This window comes from Gymnoscopelus braueri (genome assembly GCF_963280865.1).
Source record: "Gymnoscopelus braueri genome assembly, chromosome: 13".
Lineage (NCBI taxonomy): Eukaryota > Metazoa > Chordata > Actinopteri > Myctophiformes > Myctophidae > Gymnoscopelus > Gymnoscopelus braueri.
Window position 1 is genome coordinate 11,418,267 of NC_137615.1, and position 17,913 is coordinate 11,436,179.

At 42.4% G+C, this 17,913-nt stretch overlaps 2 protein-coding genes across 2 annotated transcripts in view; one reads left to right on the forward strand and one right to left on the reverse strand.

The window, feature by feature from the left end:
* Window positions 1–1,900: 1,900 nt before the first annotated feature.
* Window positions 1,901–17,913, reverse strand: part of syt17 (synaptotagmin XVII) — a 27,907-nt gene continuing 11,894 nt past the window's right edge. The window contains exons 6-10 of the mRNA XM_080446262.1: window positions 17,603–17,846; window positions 14,063–14,435; window positions 12,643–12,763; window positions 12,072–12,227; window positions 1,901–3,943 (exon numbers count right to left, since the gene is read on the reverse strand). Coding sequence (XP_080302388.1) covers window positions 3,747–3,943; window positions 12,072–12,227; window positions 12,643–12,763; window positions 14,063–14,435; window positions 17,603–17,846 — 1,091 coding nt within the window. The 3' untranslated portion in view covers window positions 1,901–3,746. The remainder of the gene's footprint in view (window positions 3,944–12,071; window positions 12,228–12,642; window positions 12,764–14,062; window positions 14,436–17,602; window positions 17,847–17,913) is intronic.
* Window positions 15,253–16,842, forward strand: LOC308098588 (putative E3 ubiquitin-protein ligase DTX2; the record flags this gene model as incomplete). The annotated part of the gene is made up of 1 exon (XM_080446997.1): window positions 15,253–16,842. One exon carries the CDS (start codon window positions 15,253–15,255, stop codon window positions 16,840–16,842), a length of 1,590 nt encoding a protein of 529 aa, XP_080303123.1.

Consider the following 17,913-nt stretch of genomic DNA (forward strand, 5'->3'; position numbering starts at 1 on the left):
AGCATGTGAGGGAATTCTTCTTTGGAATCATCACACAAGACCAGCGGTTCTCAACCTTTTCAGGACGTGACTCCACAAAATAATCATATTTGAACTGAGGACCCCCCACCCTGATAAGCACTTGGAATGTAGGAATTGAGGCATTACATTTAGTTTCCACAGATAAATATTGTGAAAATAGCAGTCACAACGCCTCTGTTGTGAGCTTCAAAATGTTTGCATCTTTCTTATATTATTTAACAATTTCACCAATGTTTCACCAGCTGTTATAGTAGAGTTTGTTGATTACTTTTGATGCAGTAATTTTTCCCCTTTTTTTCTCCTTTTCTTTTTGAAGTTCTTAAGTTGCCATCTGGGGGACCCCCCCAAAATCATGTGGGGACCCCGACCCACAGGTTGAGAACCACTGTTCTAGCATGTGAGCGAATTCTACATTGGAATCATCACAATCATGGACTGCCAGGACAGATTACAGAGACACTTAACAGTAAGGCAACACAGAGCAGACATAGTGGCCACATACATACACTGCACCAGGCAGCACCAGTGTAGTGGACAGTATATATGATGGTATATGAATACCCACGACTCATTACCACTGAAATATATAGGATGTGGGTTCACAGTATACCTATTTACCCTGAAAAGTATGCACACCTCTTCAACACGTACAGTAGTACTTCATTGCAATACCATTTCAGTCCTCCCAGCGGCACCCGTTTTGTTTTGGTCCAAATTGCAGTATGTTAATACAATATAACTTATACAATTGGGGTGGTTGTATTTTGTCTCCGATGCTCTTCTATTGAGACATTTAGATTGTGTCAAAGGTAATGTCTCACCTATAGACACAGGATCTGAAACGAATTTTCAACTGATGGTCAAGATTCTGATGGTCAAAAAAGTCAGCACTCACGCAGGAAACCGGGTTCAAATCCTGGGTATAAGAGCAGAGGCATGGACCCACCCCCCCCCAAAAAATAGCCAATTTCCCTGATTAACCACTTCAACCCCAGCATCCGAGCGAAAAGCGAAAGCTTTCCCCACAATAAGAGAAAACACACTGGCCCTGAGGGACTTTAAGGGTTTAAGTGGTTAACAGGGCACCAACCAGGGCGCCACTTCAAGGACTGGAGTAGATGTGCAGAAAGAACGACAGCATAGAAAAGCACAGCACAACAAAAGACAGCTTTAAAATCTCAACAACAAGTAGTGATTCACAGTGGTGGAAAGTAACTTTATTAGGTACAATTTTGAGTACTTTTACTTTACTTGAGTATTTCAATTTTTGGGATACTTTATACTTCCACTACAAATATTTGAAAGATTTAGTTAGTTACTTTGTAGATTTAGATTATTAGACAATATACTATTGTATACTCTATTGTGTACTTTCCTGTGCTTTTTTTTTTAGCAAACTGCAAATAAAGTATTCAATCAATCAATCATACTTTTGCTATTCAACAATAGCAGATCTACAAGCTCCCAACGCGTCACAATGCGAGGAGTTGTGGGCTTGTAGATCTGAAACTGTTTGAAAGATATTGTGAGGACTTTTTTTGGGGGTGCTTTAAGTAGATTTTGATGCCAATACGTAACTTTACTCAAGTAAAATTATTACATTTAAATTTAAATAAAGGTTTGTTTTATATTGTGGTATATTGCTACTTTTACTTGAGTAAAACATCTGAGTACTCCACCACTGGTTATTCAGTGTTCAAGAGCTGAACAGCCAAATGAACAACAAGTTATTTAATGTTGGTATTTAGCACCAACTACCCCCCCCTCCCCCCACACCCAATCCCTTGCACTTAAAGGTAGGGTAAGTGATTTACTTTGGTTAAAATAAGAGTTAAATAGTTATGTATTCTGGTAGTACTCATTGCTATAGAGTGTTTGTTCAGTAAAAGGAGTCTCCCATGTCTCTCACAGAAAATGCATTTTCAGTGCTCTCTCCTGATTGGCTTAAATTTTGTCTCCTAGCTGAAAATGTAAGAGCTGGAGAGACCCCTGAGACCGAACAAACGCTCTGTAGCCTTGATTACTATTATAATATAGTACTTTAACCTTTTTAACAAAAAAAAATGAAATATACCCAAAAATATCACTTAGGCTACCCTACCTTTAAGAAACAGTTATTTCTTTTTTTTTGTGCACACAAAACAAAACATAGAAAAAATAGCATATTGCACGGTCACAAGTGAATTCTGTTGCGATTCAGTTGATAGAACCCAGATGATTAGGCCTTTCTACCAAGCTGAAATACAGTAGAAATACAGTCAGACCCTCAGACGTCCCACCCACAGACTTTTCGTCAAACCATTATATTCAACTTCCATAATAATGAATAAGCTCTACTCCCTGGAAAATAATATGTTGTTCATTGTCTGAAAGCAATTTGAATTTCTGTCACTTGTTCCACTGGTGGTAGACACTTCACATTCAGCACGTTCACCTCAAGCATAGAGTCCACTCACCAGCAGTTCCTGCTTGTCCAATCTGCCTCTTGAAAGACATATCATAAGGGCCAAGTTCAGGATAATTCAATGACTAAGGAGCAAGTTTACACAAGGGAGCTGCTATATAACACAACCTCAGTATCAAAAGCCAATTGACAGCAGTACTTGTGCTATGCATTGACAGAGCCTTTCATAATAATTATTTGGATGGGCATTTGAAGGCTTTTTTCACCACAGCCCCAAATTCTACAGTAGCTGCAGTTGGTGGCCAATGATAACATACTATATTGTTGGACCACAACTGGCTTTGTGTACATGTGAATTTGTTGGACTTGATTTGTTTTTATTATTTCCCCTCTCTAATGTAATTAGAAAAGGGCTGATGGCATTTGACAGGTGGGTGAATGTACCTGTATTATGTGGCTATAAAAGTAGGTTTCATGAATGTACTGTAGTGAAACCTGTACTTTGCGTTTTGGTGAATTTTCCACACAAATTTAAACTTTCAGAATCTGTGATGGTAGTAGTTACCTGATGTTTATATCACTATATGGTCATATATACTGTATAATATATATATATATATATCTCACCTGTCTGAATGTCTTTCCTTTCTGTGGTGGTCGGATAAGGCCTTGTAGGTTCTACTGTCATGAAAACCAAAGTGTTCACTTGTCAGCTCACATGTTCATCCAGTAATCAATCATCCGGCATTTCAACCTGTTTGTCAACCAATCAGACAGAGCTTCTTTTCAGCCGATCATTGGAAGTCAGCAGACATCAGAAGAAGTCAAACGTTTAGCAGCATGTCCACGATTGCAGTTGAGGTGATGGTTGAGTCCCATCAATTATTATTTTTATCAATGTGATAAATCAAAAATAAAGCAAAACAAAAAAGACCAAAGGTACTCATCTCCAGGAGTTGCTGTTGCCGTTCTTAGCGCCTGTTTTCAAGGATACATTTAAAGCTCACTTTTCTACCAGGTACTCTGTTGTCATATCTTTTGTTTCAGCAGGTTAACAGCAGAGTTGACGTTGGAGAAGGACAGAGGGGGACAAAGACGGCCATCTTGATGATGCAGACGATGGACTAACGGGAACTTGCTCCATCTGAGATGGTCACTGCTGGTCATCCCAATAGATGATGAAATGCAAACCTCTTTATCTTTCCCCACCTGCCTCAACAGAAATGAATCCCCTTTGACCCCTCCATTCCTCCTCTTCCTCCTTCTCCACCTATCTCCCCACCTCAGACCCAAGAGCCACCGTCGCATCACCCTGACCCAATCATGTGACCTCCAGGGACGCAGGCGAGACTCGATCACATTCGGCCCGGGAGCGCAGGCTGTGCCACTGCTCCACTGGTGTCCTCTGGGAGGCCAGCAGGCGGCGCCAGTGAGACGTTTCAGGTGGACCCGTGGAGAACTGACCGATCACAATGCGGCCCACAAAGTCATTGCTGCTCTTCATGTTGTGGCCATACACTGTCGGTAGAGAGAGCGAGAGGGAGTGAGAGAGAGAGAGAGAATTAAGTTAAAAGTGGTGAACTTTATCGCGTATCAAAATGGTATGAAGCTGAGGTTTTATTCTGTTACTATTTGAAATGCCATTGCTGTCATAAGCCTATGGTTAAAGCCACTTACATTTAATTAAAGGCAAATACAAAGAATTCAAACTATCATTGCTGGCTCTGACTGCAAGCGGTCCGAGCAGGCAGAGATATGTTTAATGCTCACAGTATTAGAGATAAGACGGCATCCAGTTTGTTGCTATATTAATCTGCCAGTTAGCTACTATAGCAAACTCTATGAACTTTACAACCCGAAAAGACAATGCACAATACATATATCTACAAGCCAGAGAAAGTGGCCTGTGTCCGCTCTTAGGAGCGCTGTGAACCGCCACTGTGGGCAGAATAGCTTGCTTACAGCGTCGGAGATCCAGAGCGCAGAATTTGTGACCACCCCTTCAGAGCATGGAAAAGAAAGTCATTCAACCATTCGAACCAATCGTCAAAAAGTGAAGCGAACATTGTTCATTCAAGCCAATCAAAACATCACGGTCACTCCTCCTTTTCGACGTGTGTTTCTAGACAAGTTTGCTGTACAAGCTGGTAAAAACGCAGGGATTTGAAGGTTTATATTGTTGTGAAATCTTCAAAGTGAAAGTTTTGTCTAATGGGACACAAATGACCGAGTCCTTCAACTCGGTGGTGAGAAATGGCTTAGGGGCCCCCTGAAACCCCTTGGGCCCCTGGGCAGGCCTGTTTGGTAATCCACCCATGAAAATGCACCACTTTAATGCCAATGGACACTCAAACGTTTGGACACTTGGAGAGCTTACATCACTCACTGTGCTGCGCAATACTATGCATGATGCATGTACAGTAGGTCTGTTTATGGCCCAAAAAAACCCTTGCAAAGGTGAGTGGGTGCAGGCAGAAATTCTAATACTTAATGACAGAAGCCACTACACACCAGAGTCTGTCACTCTGTGGCAAGGACTCATTGGGTGAATCACAGTGACCTGCATATTCTTTTCATATATTGAAGTTTATATATTTAATTACATTTTTAGCTATGAAAATGTTATTTCATTCAATATTTGTTTGCTTACGAGTTAAATATTCTCAAAGAGAAACTTAATAGATTTCAAGATTTTACAGTTTTCTTTTTTCTTGCTTTCTTTTCTTCCTTTGTTACAAAAAACAAAACAAAAAAAAAAATCAGTGGTCTTGGACCACCAACACAAAACTCACTCACACAAAATCAAACAAATCAAACAAATCACTTCATGCCTGATGTGACTTGTCGTAGGTCCTCTATGGTCTTATAGACTTATATACTTATGACACCAATCTATCAATTCCTTCAGCTGCTGCTCCGGCACAATCAATAACCCATCTCAGAGAGGCACGGCCTTCATAGTGCCTTTAGTGTAGCTCTACTTGCATTCGTGACGATATGAGGTTGTTGTGCTGTTACTGCTGTTCTGAACCACAGTGGTTCTCAACCTGTGGGTCAGGACCCCCAGGGGGGTCCCCACATGATTTTGGGGGGCCCCCAGAGGATTTTGTTAATGTGCAACATTGTTTTTACACTCAATGGTAAACAAACCAACATACAGTATAAATGTATATGCACAATTCTAAAGTTACAATCTAAGGACTTATAAGACCTTTTTAATACTGCAAAAAAATAAGACTGTTACTGTGTTACTGTAATCAACAAACTATACTACAACAAATTGTCAAACATTGGCCAAATTGTGAAGTAATATAAGAAAGAGGAAAACATTGGGAAAATAGAAGATCTCGTTTTGAACTTGTAGATCGGCTATTTTCACAATATTTATCTGTGGAATTGAGTCAAACTATATGTACTGCCTCGACTCCTACAATTCCAAGTGCTTGTCAGGGTTGGGGGGTCCCCAGTTCAAAATATGATTATTTTGGGGGTCACGGCCGAAAAGGTTGAGAACCACTGCTGTACCATACCTCTTGTTGAACATCATCATCATCATCATCATCATCATCATCATCATCAACAACAACAACAACAACATCATCATCATCATCATCATCAATATGTAATCCCCAGGCAATGTCTGGCGTGTCCGCATGTACTGTATGAAGTATGTGTCATTTATAAACACTTGTTAAAGGTAAAAAGGGAAATGATATTTTTTTTGCATGCGTTCGTGTCTGTATCGCCGTGTTTGTGTGTATGAATAATGTGGTCTGTGTCACACCCTCTCATGTGAGACAAGGCCTGGCTAAATTTAGCCATGGTTTGACAATAAGGAGCTGACCCTTATAGGAGAGACACGGGGGGAAGCAAAGTGGTTTGATAAGAGACAGATACAGCGCTGGTTAGGTCTGTTTTCATTCAACAAACTGGACAGACGCAGAGAAAAGAAAGACAATGAAATAATTGCATAATAACTCCCCTATAGCTACCGCTTGTATCTTGCATGCTTGTGCAGAGAATGTGTCACGACTGTTGAGTGTTCTGTGGATGTAGGCTACCACAGTACACACCTCAGACCCAAAAGCTTGATTTAATATCCTCACAGTTGCGTGCCGGTGTCGCACACAAAAACACATTTCCATATTCAACTCAGAATGATTATAATTTTTTTTAAATATTTTTTTCCCAAAAAAACAGGGTGATATTGGTTTTGCAGCCAGTTAGTGCCCTAACCACCCGTTCTTTTTAAATGTTCTGTATGCATTTCTATAATGTCTGAATCCAAAGCACTTTAGCCTACATTGTGTGTTATATTCACCCAGTCACACACACAATCACACACTGACAGTGGAGGTAATCATACAAGGTACCACCCTCATTGGGAACAGTGGTGTAACATAACTAAGAACATTTACTCAAGTAGGCCTACTGTACTTAAGTACAAATCTGAAGATTTTTTTCTTTGCTTGAGTATTTAAAATTTTCAAGACCTTTACTTCTACTCCACTACATCTCAGAGGCAAATATTGTACTTTTACTCCACTACAATTATTTGAAAACGTTAGTTACTAGTTAGGCTACGTTGCAGTTGTTGATTATTATTACAAAACATGCATTAACCACTTCATCCTTATACTTTGGCCATTTGAAAATAGCCGATCTACAAGCTCAAAACACGTCGCGTTGTGAGCTTGTAGATCTGCTATTTTCAAAAGATTTTTTATAAATTTTGAACACTTGTGAAATGGGACATTCTGCATATTGAGTACTTTTACTTTTGGTTCTTTAAGTATATTTTGATGCCAATACTTTTGTACTTTTACTCAAGTACATTTTGAATAACGGACTTTCACTTGTAACAGAGTATTTCTACATTGCAATATTGAGACTTTTACTTAAGAAAAAAATGAGAGTACTTTTTCCACCACTGTGAGTCGACTCACTTTCAAGGTCAAGACAGGACGATACAGAGCCAGAACCAGACAGAGTATACAGTACACTGTATGATAGAGCAAACACATTAAATTCAATACAAACTATTACTATTTAAGATTACCATGTGTCTTTCAAATTAATTCCTCTTTCCTTTACAGTCTATTTAATTCATTATTTTCCCCTCTAAGACTCCTTTGTCTGTTTCTATTCCTGCTTCCCCCTAGGATGGTTTAAAATGTTGTGTAAACACATCCCCTGAGCTGCTGCCACCCAATTAGTGCTTAACACAGCAGTGAGTCCGTCTGTATCAATTCTGCAGGGAAACAGAGAGACGGTACTTGGAGTACATCTCTAATACACGTGCAGCGTGTCTCAACTGATGGGTCGAGACCCTAAAGTTGGGTGTGCTCAGCAGGAAGTTGCAGTATTTGCATGATGCCACAAAGAGTGATCAAACTGCGATTGAAACATGAATCTTTTGTGCAAAGAGCTATCCCACGACCATAACATGACCAAAACCTGCATAAAGCTGTCATGAAATTATATTAGGCGACGAGTCACTTTCACTTCTTTTTGAACGTCTATGTGAAGCAGGTAAGTAAGTAGCCATGTGGCCCGTAGGCATTAGCCTGGTAAACCCTCCCTCCGGAAATCTCAATTCCATTTCATTTCAGGAGTGAGTCTGGCATGATCCGCCTGTCTGCAATATTGGCTGTGCTGGAGTTGGGCGGGAGTAATACCGTTGACTGACAACCCCTTCAGCCAATGATAATTTTTCCCCTTCAGCCAATCAGCAGTTCACCAGTCTTAATGTGACGCGACGGGACTTTTGAGACAGCCATACCCAAAATGGGTTGCCTTTTTCGGGTACAATGGTGTCACTGCCCGCCCCTACCGGTTCTCTAATTATTATTTTTTAAATAGGCTTTGTCATGATTAATTGACCACATATATGAAGTTAAACAACTAAATTCTATCCAAACGATATCTTATAAGTAAATTCCGTGCCTCAAAATAGAAGTTAGAGAGCTTTTTGAAGTCAAAAAATAGCGGAGAATTGGCCGCAGAGAAAAATATGGCTGCCGTTCGTGTTTTGGGCTCACTCGAACTCGCCACCTGATTGGCCAACGTAAGCTGTCAATCACAGAACAATGAGCGACGACGCTGATAGGCGCGGCCGTTTGGCATATAGAGCCAATATTGCAGAGAGGCGGTTCATGCCAGACTCACTCCAGGAATCAAATAGAAATGAGATTTCCGGAGGGAGGGTTTACCAGGCTACGTAGGCATGCCACCCAGGATTTTTTGGGCGGTGTAGCCGCCCCTATAAGTGGGGTTGGGACACCTCATTAGTACACCCTTCGCTGTACTGTGATTGGCTCATACATTAGTACACCCCTACATTAGTACACCCCTAGCTGTACTGTGATTGGCTGACTCTATTGGCTGACTCTATTCAGCACTGTGATTGGCTAGCGAGACACATGATGACATTAATAACCTATAAATAGGACTATGCACCATCACTGTGATGACCACTGTGATGACCACACCGCCCACTTCACACTGGGTGTGATTTTCTTTTAAATATACGAACATATATATATATTTTATATATGCCACATATATGTAGATAATGAGCTATATATGACACACACAGTATATTTCATATAAATCCACATATATGCACATATATATGAACCTGAATATAGCATATATTACGCATATATTACGCATATATTTGCCATATATTGGCATATATGTTCATATGTTTAGTAGGCGGGCTCTAGACTGGATCCGGCATTTGCGGGAGATTTATCACCACTCGCGGGTGTCCGGGAGCAGACGCTAATTTCCGGGAGACTCCCGCAACTTCCGAGAGAGGTGGGATGTCTGCCCGTAGGTCAGCCATCTCGTGTTTCTGTACAGGTACACCCCCTGGACCTGATGCTAGTCTATCACAGAGACTTACCCCCAGTCCAACCCGTAATGGCAGGGCAGACACTCTTAACAACAAGGCTGAGCTGGTCTGTCTACGTGAACTAGACATATTTCAATCGACCAGTGCAGGCTATACCTCTCCAGAAACATGAGGGCCATATGAATGAGAGTGTATAAATGTAACCAAATGGACCCGTAAGAGTCCATTTAGTTACATTTGTACATTCTCAGAGTTAATGGACATGATATATCACTAAATATGTTATTGTGCACTATGCATTATGTACTAGGTTCAGTGTTTGGCTGCTGCATTGTCAAATTCATCCCATTCTCACTAATGGATGAGCTAATTAGCTGCCATTCTACAGCTAATCTTGTTTTCCCTCGGCGAAGCCAAACATTCCACAGCTGATGCCTAATTCTGCGTGAATTTATGTGATTGTCGTCTCCTGCCGAGATTACATCAGGTATGAAACCACAAACAACAGGTAATTAATCCTGTCTCAGCACAGATTAGCCATGATGGGAGATGATGGTGCGATGGGTGTGAGGATGAGGTCGTGTACAGCTAAATACAAGGTGTTACTTTAAAACATGATGACCCAGTCAAACAGGAGGTTCTGGCACACCGACACAGCAAGACTTTACTGTGTAATTAACCTAGTGCCTCAGTCTGAAGGGGTTGCATATTATGACTTATTACTTTCAATGGCGTGTCACATTACAATATTACTTTCTGTGTTGGTGTCAGCTAGCCTAGTCTGCACCCTCACATTGTATCACACTTTCTGTATAATGTGTTATATTACTTTTGCTTCACAAAAAAAAACACACGCTCAAATGAAGCTCAAAAGGACTAAGCATATTTTTAAATGGTAGAGGGGAGGCGAAATGGAATGGAGAAGAATGATACAATTATGTTATTTGTATTGAAATATTTTAGCAGCCTACATTTCAATGATGTCATGATGAAATACAAACAACTCAGAAGCAGCAGTACCCTCTACTGGTGTAGGGTAAATATTAATTAAAACTAGAAAAGGGTGCTTCTCTGAGCGCAGGTCTTCGCCAGGCTGGGTGGCCTACCCAGGGCTGTGTCAGTCCCGGCCACAAAAAGTTGAAGCCAATTACAGGCAAATAGTGTGGAATATCAAAACCCTGTTCGACGGTAATTGTCACATGACTCACTAGACTATTTGTAATTAATTTGGTGCAACAAATATTGACATTTGTAGGATTTGAGACCTGGGTATGACAAAAAACGTAAAGGACCACTTCACCCATTTTCAACCTGTGTTCATATAATGGTCCTCACCAATTGTGGCTCATTATAATATGGTACCATTTTTGTCTATTCAATCTGTGTCTCACACTTGGACCATTGATTGATTGATTGATTGCAGGAGTAGGCAGCTTTTAGCTTTGTAAAAGGTGCGAATGGGGCAGCCAATGTATCACTGCAGTAACGTGAGCGTCGCGGACGTCGGCTGTGTCTATTGTTGCCCAGGAGTTTGAGCAGCTAGACGGGGCAGGCAGGGTCTTTACCAACCGGGCCATGGCCCCACTGGCCCTCATGACGCTTCGCCTCTGCTCACAAAATGCTTTCTGTGGACATGCAGGCTCCTTACTGGCTGGTACTGGTGCAACCCAGACTGTCTCTAATCCCTAGAACCTGTCCAATGCCTGTTTAATCTCTCAGTGCAGCCTCTGGCTTTTCCTCTCCGGGTGGACCCACAAATGTTTCAAACATTGCTTTGTGTCGACTGCCACCTGGCCACAGGATGCTTCCTGCCACAATTGTGCCATCTGCATAACAGCTCACACTCAGTAAAATACTGAGCATTCATTTAACAAAAATGGGTTAGGGTCTATTTGATTCCATTTGTAGACTCTCGTGCATATAGTACCGCCTTTTCTTTGTGTTTAAGACCTTTAGACCTGATTGATTTATTTTAGCCCCCATTTAAATAATGATGTGTTCTTACTTTGTCTTGCCTGGTTAAATAAAGGTGATTCTTGGTTAAATGACTTAACTTTTTAATGTTATTAATAGAGTGCAGAAGTCCTGACGTCACTCGTCCATCCCCTGGGTCGTAAAGTAATTTCTCTATGGAGAATAACATTGGGTCATCATAGAATCGTCTCATATAAGAATTGTGGTCCAAAAATAAACAAACTGTCTCGGCGATATTGTCAGGGAGGTGGCTCTGTATCGTTTATGATAGTCAGTCACTCATATTTGAAACAGTCCGTTTGTGGCGAAAATTTTACTAATTCGGCTGAAGTAACATTAGCGTTTTCTCACCGTCAGTTGATGCTTCAGAATCATATCCATAAGAGTAAAACCGCCGGGGTCATTTGTTTATTTTTGGAACACAGTTCTTATTTGACACGATATTAAAGACGTCTATGGGAATTCAGAACGGGGGGAAAAACCGCGACCCAGGTAGGATGTGTAAATTACGTCAGACTTCGGTGCTCTATTGTCATTGCTATAAAAAATTATATAAATTTGGAACATTGTATTGTCGACTGGAAATTTGTTAAATTAATTGATGTGTTTGAATACTTCGACAAGGTGTATTTCTTTTAAGTTAAATAACAAAAGGGTAGACGATAAGCTTAGGCTTCCGTCTATATCTTTTTTTTCAAGGGTTTTATTTTTTGATGAATTCAGTATGTTTTGTATGGAATTTTGTTTCATAAACTAACTAAACTAAACTAAATAAAACAACAAATCAATATATAAATCCAAGTTTTCCCTCACCGGTGAAAACGAGGCTGACTTCACTGAGGTCCTCGTGAGGCACGCGGAAGCTGAAGGACTCGTTGTAAAAGGGGTCGATTGTGCCTCGCATGCAGGAGGTTTTCTTGGTCTTGACCAGCTTCAGCCCAGTCACCAGCTGGACTTTGACGAATGGATCTGGAGGACGCACGCAGCAGGAGGGAACAAGCGACAGTCAGGATTTGGGACATACAGGTAGCTGTTATGAAGTGTGACCATTCTGATCACTTTCATCTTCAATTTGAGGTATTTCCAGTGGTGTAAAGTAACTAAGTACATTTAATCAAGTATAACCGATATACAAGCTCACAATGCGTCACAATGCATCTTTTCAAAAGATGTTAATACATTTTATACATTTGAAAACTTGAAATGGGACATTCTGCATAACGAGTACTTTCTACTTTTGGTACTTTAAGTACATTTTGCTAATACTTTTGGACTTTTACTCCAGTAAATTTAGATTAACTGACTTGTAACAGAGTGTTTCTTCATTTCAGTATTGATACTTTTACTTAAGTAAGAAATGTGAGTACTTTTTCCACCACTGTACCTGAGCCCTGGCACATGTCTGTCTGCAGCAGCTGCTTAGCTCTGATGATGTCTACGTTGAGTCTGCCAGCACTGGGCAGGTAGGTGAGGGAGAGCAACAGCTCTCCCAGCTCCACTTCATTCTGAAAAACACAACATTATTCATATCTGAAAGTTTTTTTTTTAAGGCATACAGTAGTATGCAGTGGTGTAAAGTAACCAAGTACATTTACTCAAGTAAAGTATTTCTACTCCACTGCATCTCAGAAGCAAATAATATACTTTTACTCCATTACAATTATTAGAAAACTTTAGTTACTAATTACTTTGTAGATTATGATTACTAGATTTACAGGCCACTATGCAGGCTTCAAACCCAGCCCTATATTGCGCTGATCAGAGCAATGGTCACCGAGTTTTGTCCATTTGAAGGTGTTACACACTGCTGTAGTGGCGCATATGTGTGCAATTTAGCTTTTGGGGTGTGACTATTTTCATGGCAGACCCCTGAACAGCATTTGTGCAAAGTTTGGTGCGGATTTGGAACAACGGGGGCCCCCAACGTGGCCCTGGCATGACTATTCTGATAGCAGACCCCTGAACAGTGTTTGTGCCAAGTTTGGTGCGGATCGGCGCAACGGTGCACCTGTGGCTCCCGGGGGCCCATAACGGGGCCCCTGGTATATGCTATTCTGATGGCAGACCCCTAAACAGTGTTTAGGAGTCTAAACAATCCCATAAACAATAATATGTATGCAATACTGTATGTATGATTGAATGTGTGTAATTAACATTATAATGTAGGCCAACATTTTTGTAATCGTTAAAGGGTACTTTTAAGGAATCAGACTGCTAAGAGAGGGAATCGTTAAAATCCCAAAGGATCCCAACCCTATACCCTTAGTAGTGGAAAAGAGCCATAAGGTTGTGTGCAGTAGTGTTGATTTTGACAGCTAATTTGTATTCAGTTTTTGTCATAGTCTTTTGAATCAAATTCCTTTTAGTTTTAGTCATATTTTAGTCATCTGAAATGTTTTACTGTTAGTCTAGTATATCATAAGATTTTAGTCGACTAAATTTACAGTTGATTTAGTCGTCTAAAATGTACTTCTGACGGTGCATTGATGGCGTCGTAATGGCTGATTTTACACTTGGTTGCATGCTAACAACGCGACGCGTTGTTAGCTTGTAGATCTGCTATTTTCAGAGCGCAACACCCGAGCGCAATCAAACATAAAATGACTTGTCTTTTAGTTCTACTAGATCTCTTCTCCACTAGTCCCTCCCTAACATTTTAGTCTAGTTTTTATTTGTTGACAAAATTGTCAATATATTTCGTGTTAGTTTTATTCATCATCATAGCTTAGTTTTTATTTAGTTTTCGTCAGTGAAAAAAGGTAGTCGACAGTTTCAGTCGACAAAACCAACACCGGTGTACAGACCTGTGAACTCGGCACCAGCGCCTTCCACCAGTGTCCTCCTTTGACCAGGTCCACCTCGCTGAGCTGCAGCGCCACCTTGCCCACCACGCAGTGGCGCGAGAACTTGTCGAAGTCCACCACGGACAGCAGCAGCGTGCGCCTCTGGGCCTCCAGGAAGGGGATGTCGAAGGTGAAGCGCTCCTCGAACACCGGGTTCTGGGTCTTCCTCTTCACCCCCGTCTGCCGCGAGTTCTTGTGGTCGGGCAGCAGGCTCATCTTGACGTAGGGGTTGGAGTGGGCCATGTCCTGCCGCGCGCCGTCGCAGGTCAGCGGCGGTGGCAGGTCGCGCGCCTCGATGACTCGGACGCCCAGGTGGCTGTTGATGAGGTCGTATCTTGGGGGTGACAGGAAGAGGGGATGAGAGAGGGAGGTCAACAGTTTACAGCAGGTAGGGGTTCCCAAAGCTTTTCAGCTCAAGACCCAAAAGATACGTTTGGTGTCTCCCCGGGACCTAATACTTTATGAATGAACCACTTATAGGCCCAATTTCAGAAATAGTGAAAATAGCAGGTCGACAAGCTCACAATGCATTGCGACGCAATGCGTTTTAAGCTTGTAGATCGGCTATTTTCACAATTTTCATTTGTTTTCAAAATGTATATATGTTTTAATGTTTTTATTATTAACAACAATGTTTAAAGACTTGGGGTATTATTTTGAAATATTGAAATGTAGGAAACGTAACAAAAGGGATATTTACTCGCGACCCATAAAAATGGGTCTGCAACCCAAAAATGGATCCAGACCCATTGTTTGGAAGACACAGGTTTGTTTTTTACGGCGTGGCTCTGAAAAAATCAAGGCCATCAATAAGAGGGTCTGTCTGTCTGACCGTCTGTCCGCCTGCATTTAAGTATTAACTTTTTTATGGAAGTCATTGGTGACCAAATTTTGGCACATACCATGACATCATTGGATAAACTCTTTCCGAGCCGAGCCAAGCCGTAAAAGAATGATGGACCTTGCACAAATATGGAGTCATACATCATAGATATTTCATAGATGACATCAGTCATAGATGTCTATGACTGGTGACATCTATGACGAGTAAAGATGGACATTTATAACACACTCTCAGAGATCCTCATAACTCATTCGAGAACGAGCTGTTGTTTGCTACGTCAAGCTAATGTTATCTTAAAGCTGTGAACATGGCGTGGTATTTTCCCGGCTCCTCCGTCCAGGTGGGCGGTGGGTCGTGGAGCAGTGGCCTCTCTGTGTCCACTGCTACAGTTCCTCCTCAATCCGTGGGGACAGTAGCGGTGGTGGTGTGGGAATGGCAGGATAACCAGGGCTTGTGGCGACCTTACAGCGGTGCGGTGAGCAGCGACATCGAGCGACACTTCTCTCTTGGCAGCAGTGCGGGTGTCTGTCTGGGACAGTCAGACCCCAGCCTGTCTCCTTATCTCGTCGACATCCCCAGCCTCAAACAGCTCCGAAAGGACACGGGAAAGACACGATCGGTGCGTCGATCACTGTTTGCCCAGTCCTCAGGCCTGAGCAGTGGCGTCTACTGGGAATGGGTCAACGATAAAGGCGGATGGACATCATATGAGACACGCATTTCAATCCTTCTGGAGCAGAGCTACCAGGCCTGGCAGGGCATAGCAGACCTGAGTCCACATGGATGTGATTACACAGTTGACCTTACATCCATGACCCAAGTCAACAAATCCACCAGCTTTAGACGGCAAGTGCGGCGGCGGAAGTTAAACGTACCCTACCCACTAGCGTCCTCTGGATCCTCGGCCGTCCCCTCAGGCCCTGCCCGCTCCTACCTGCAGTTTCAGAGTCAAAGCGGCACGGTTCCCGTGCATAGCCACTCTCAACACGCATTTTCATTTTCACCCAGGCAAGTGAGCTTCCCCAGCTTCCAGGGGGCAGGAAGGCCTCTGTCTATGGGGGTCGTGTCCTGGGGTTGGCCTACAACAACCTCCATCAGTCAGCTGATGAGCTCCACAAGTGATAATGGTTTAGATGTTCCTGCCATCCCTGTCCGGCTGAATGCCCTGGCGGCCCAGAGACCAGAGACGGTGATCCAGCGCTACATGGAGGAAGTGGCTGTGGTCCCAGATGAGGACTGTATTATCTGCATGGACCATCTGTCAACCCCATCTGGCTACGAGATGGCATTATCACAGGACGGAGCCCAGAGCACCCTCCCAGACGCCGTGGGTAAGTTCACCAAGTGCGGACACGCCCTGCATGTTCTCTGCATTCTGGCCATGTACAACAATGGTACCAAGGATGGTAGCCTCCAGTGTCCTGCATGCAAGACAATCTATGGAGAAAAGACTGGCACCCAACCCAAAGGAAACATGTACAGTTCTAGCACCTCCGAATCGCTTCCCGGTCATCCCGACTGTGGCACCATCCAGATTATCTACAGCATACCCCGTGGCGTACAGGGTCCAGAGCACCCCGACCCAGGGCAACCGTACAGCTGTAGAGCTTTCCCTCGCGTGTGCTTCATTCCAGACAACGAGAAGGGCAGGAAGGTCCTGGAGCTGCTGAAGGTGGCGTGGACGCGTCGTCTCATCTTCACCGTGGGCACTTCCAGTACCACCGGCGAGCACAACACAGTCGTGTGGAACGAGATCCACCACAAAACCGAGATGATGTCCAACCTATCGGGTCACGGCTACCCTGACCCCAACTATTTGGACAACGTGGTCTCAGAGCTGGCCTCTCAGGGTGTGACGGAGGACTGCCTCAAACAGCCAGGCTCCAGAGAAAGATAGTGTTCCTCACTTATTATTTGACAATATAACACCACAGATTGCACTGCTATAATGTAAAAATACAAAGCAATGCAGGCAAAAGAAAAGAAAAAGATCCACATGAAGTCATACAGTTATTGACTTTAGTGAATTTCTCTCCGGGGGGGCTATAAGCAAAAAAGAAAATAATCTTGCAAACATGTTCTAAGCTATCATACCAGTGTATTTAAATACATGAAGAGGCTTTTATTTGTATTTGAGTCAGATCAGCTGAGTAGTAATTCATTTGTGAAGAACAAACACAACTAATGAATGACATGAGCAAAAAATTATGGTTATCAATTCTGTGCTTCCTGAATGTGTTTCCTGAGAAAAAAACAACACATCCTCCGAGTCTGAACCAATCTCAGTCCAGACATTCTGAATCATCAAGGACATCCTGATGGCTTATCGTCCCATTGGATTTCTATTGATTACGTTTCCGATTCATTGAATAATGGAGAAGCACGTTGTTTAAAAAATATATATCAACGAATCAACATGAATTTGAATTATTTTAATAATCGACTACATCGATTAGTCTGATTAACCTCTTAAGCCCTATTTGATCTATTTTCGCTATTTGTCGTGATGCGACAAGTTGTGCGCTTGGGCTATGTTCGCTATTTGTCGTATTATTTACATGCATATAGAACTTAAGTGGGTTGAAAATGTCTCCCCCTCTTTATTTTATAAAAACATATTTAATCGCTTGCTTTGAGCGTCTCAGAGCTGATCTTACTGTGTGCTAAAGTGGAGCATGCCCAGTTGGTATCGGAGAAGGATCTCATCGTCCGTCAGAGAGTCAACATCGTCCCCAGTGGAGTCCAGGGAGTAGAGGCGGGGCTCCAGCTTACGGAAGTAGTCGTCAGGAGGGTGCTGGGGCCTCCGGAGAGGCTGAATGACTTCCTTCCTAGGGCCCATGGCCCAAAACTCAATGGGTTTCACATCCACCAGGGGTGAACTGGGCCTACGACTATCCAGAGCTGAGCAAGAAGAGGAGAGGGGAAAGGGAGGGAGGATAAAAGCATTATAAAAAATGTTTTAATGGGA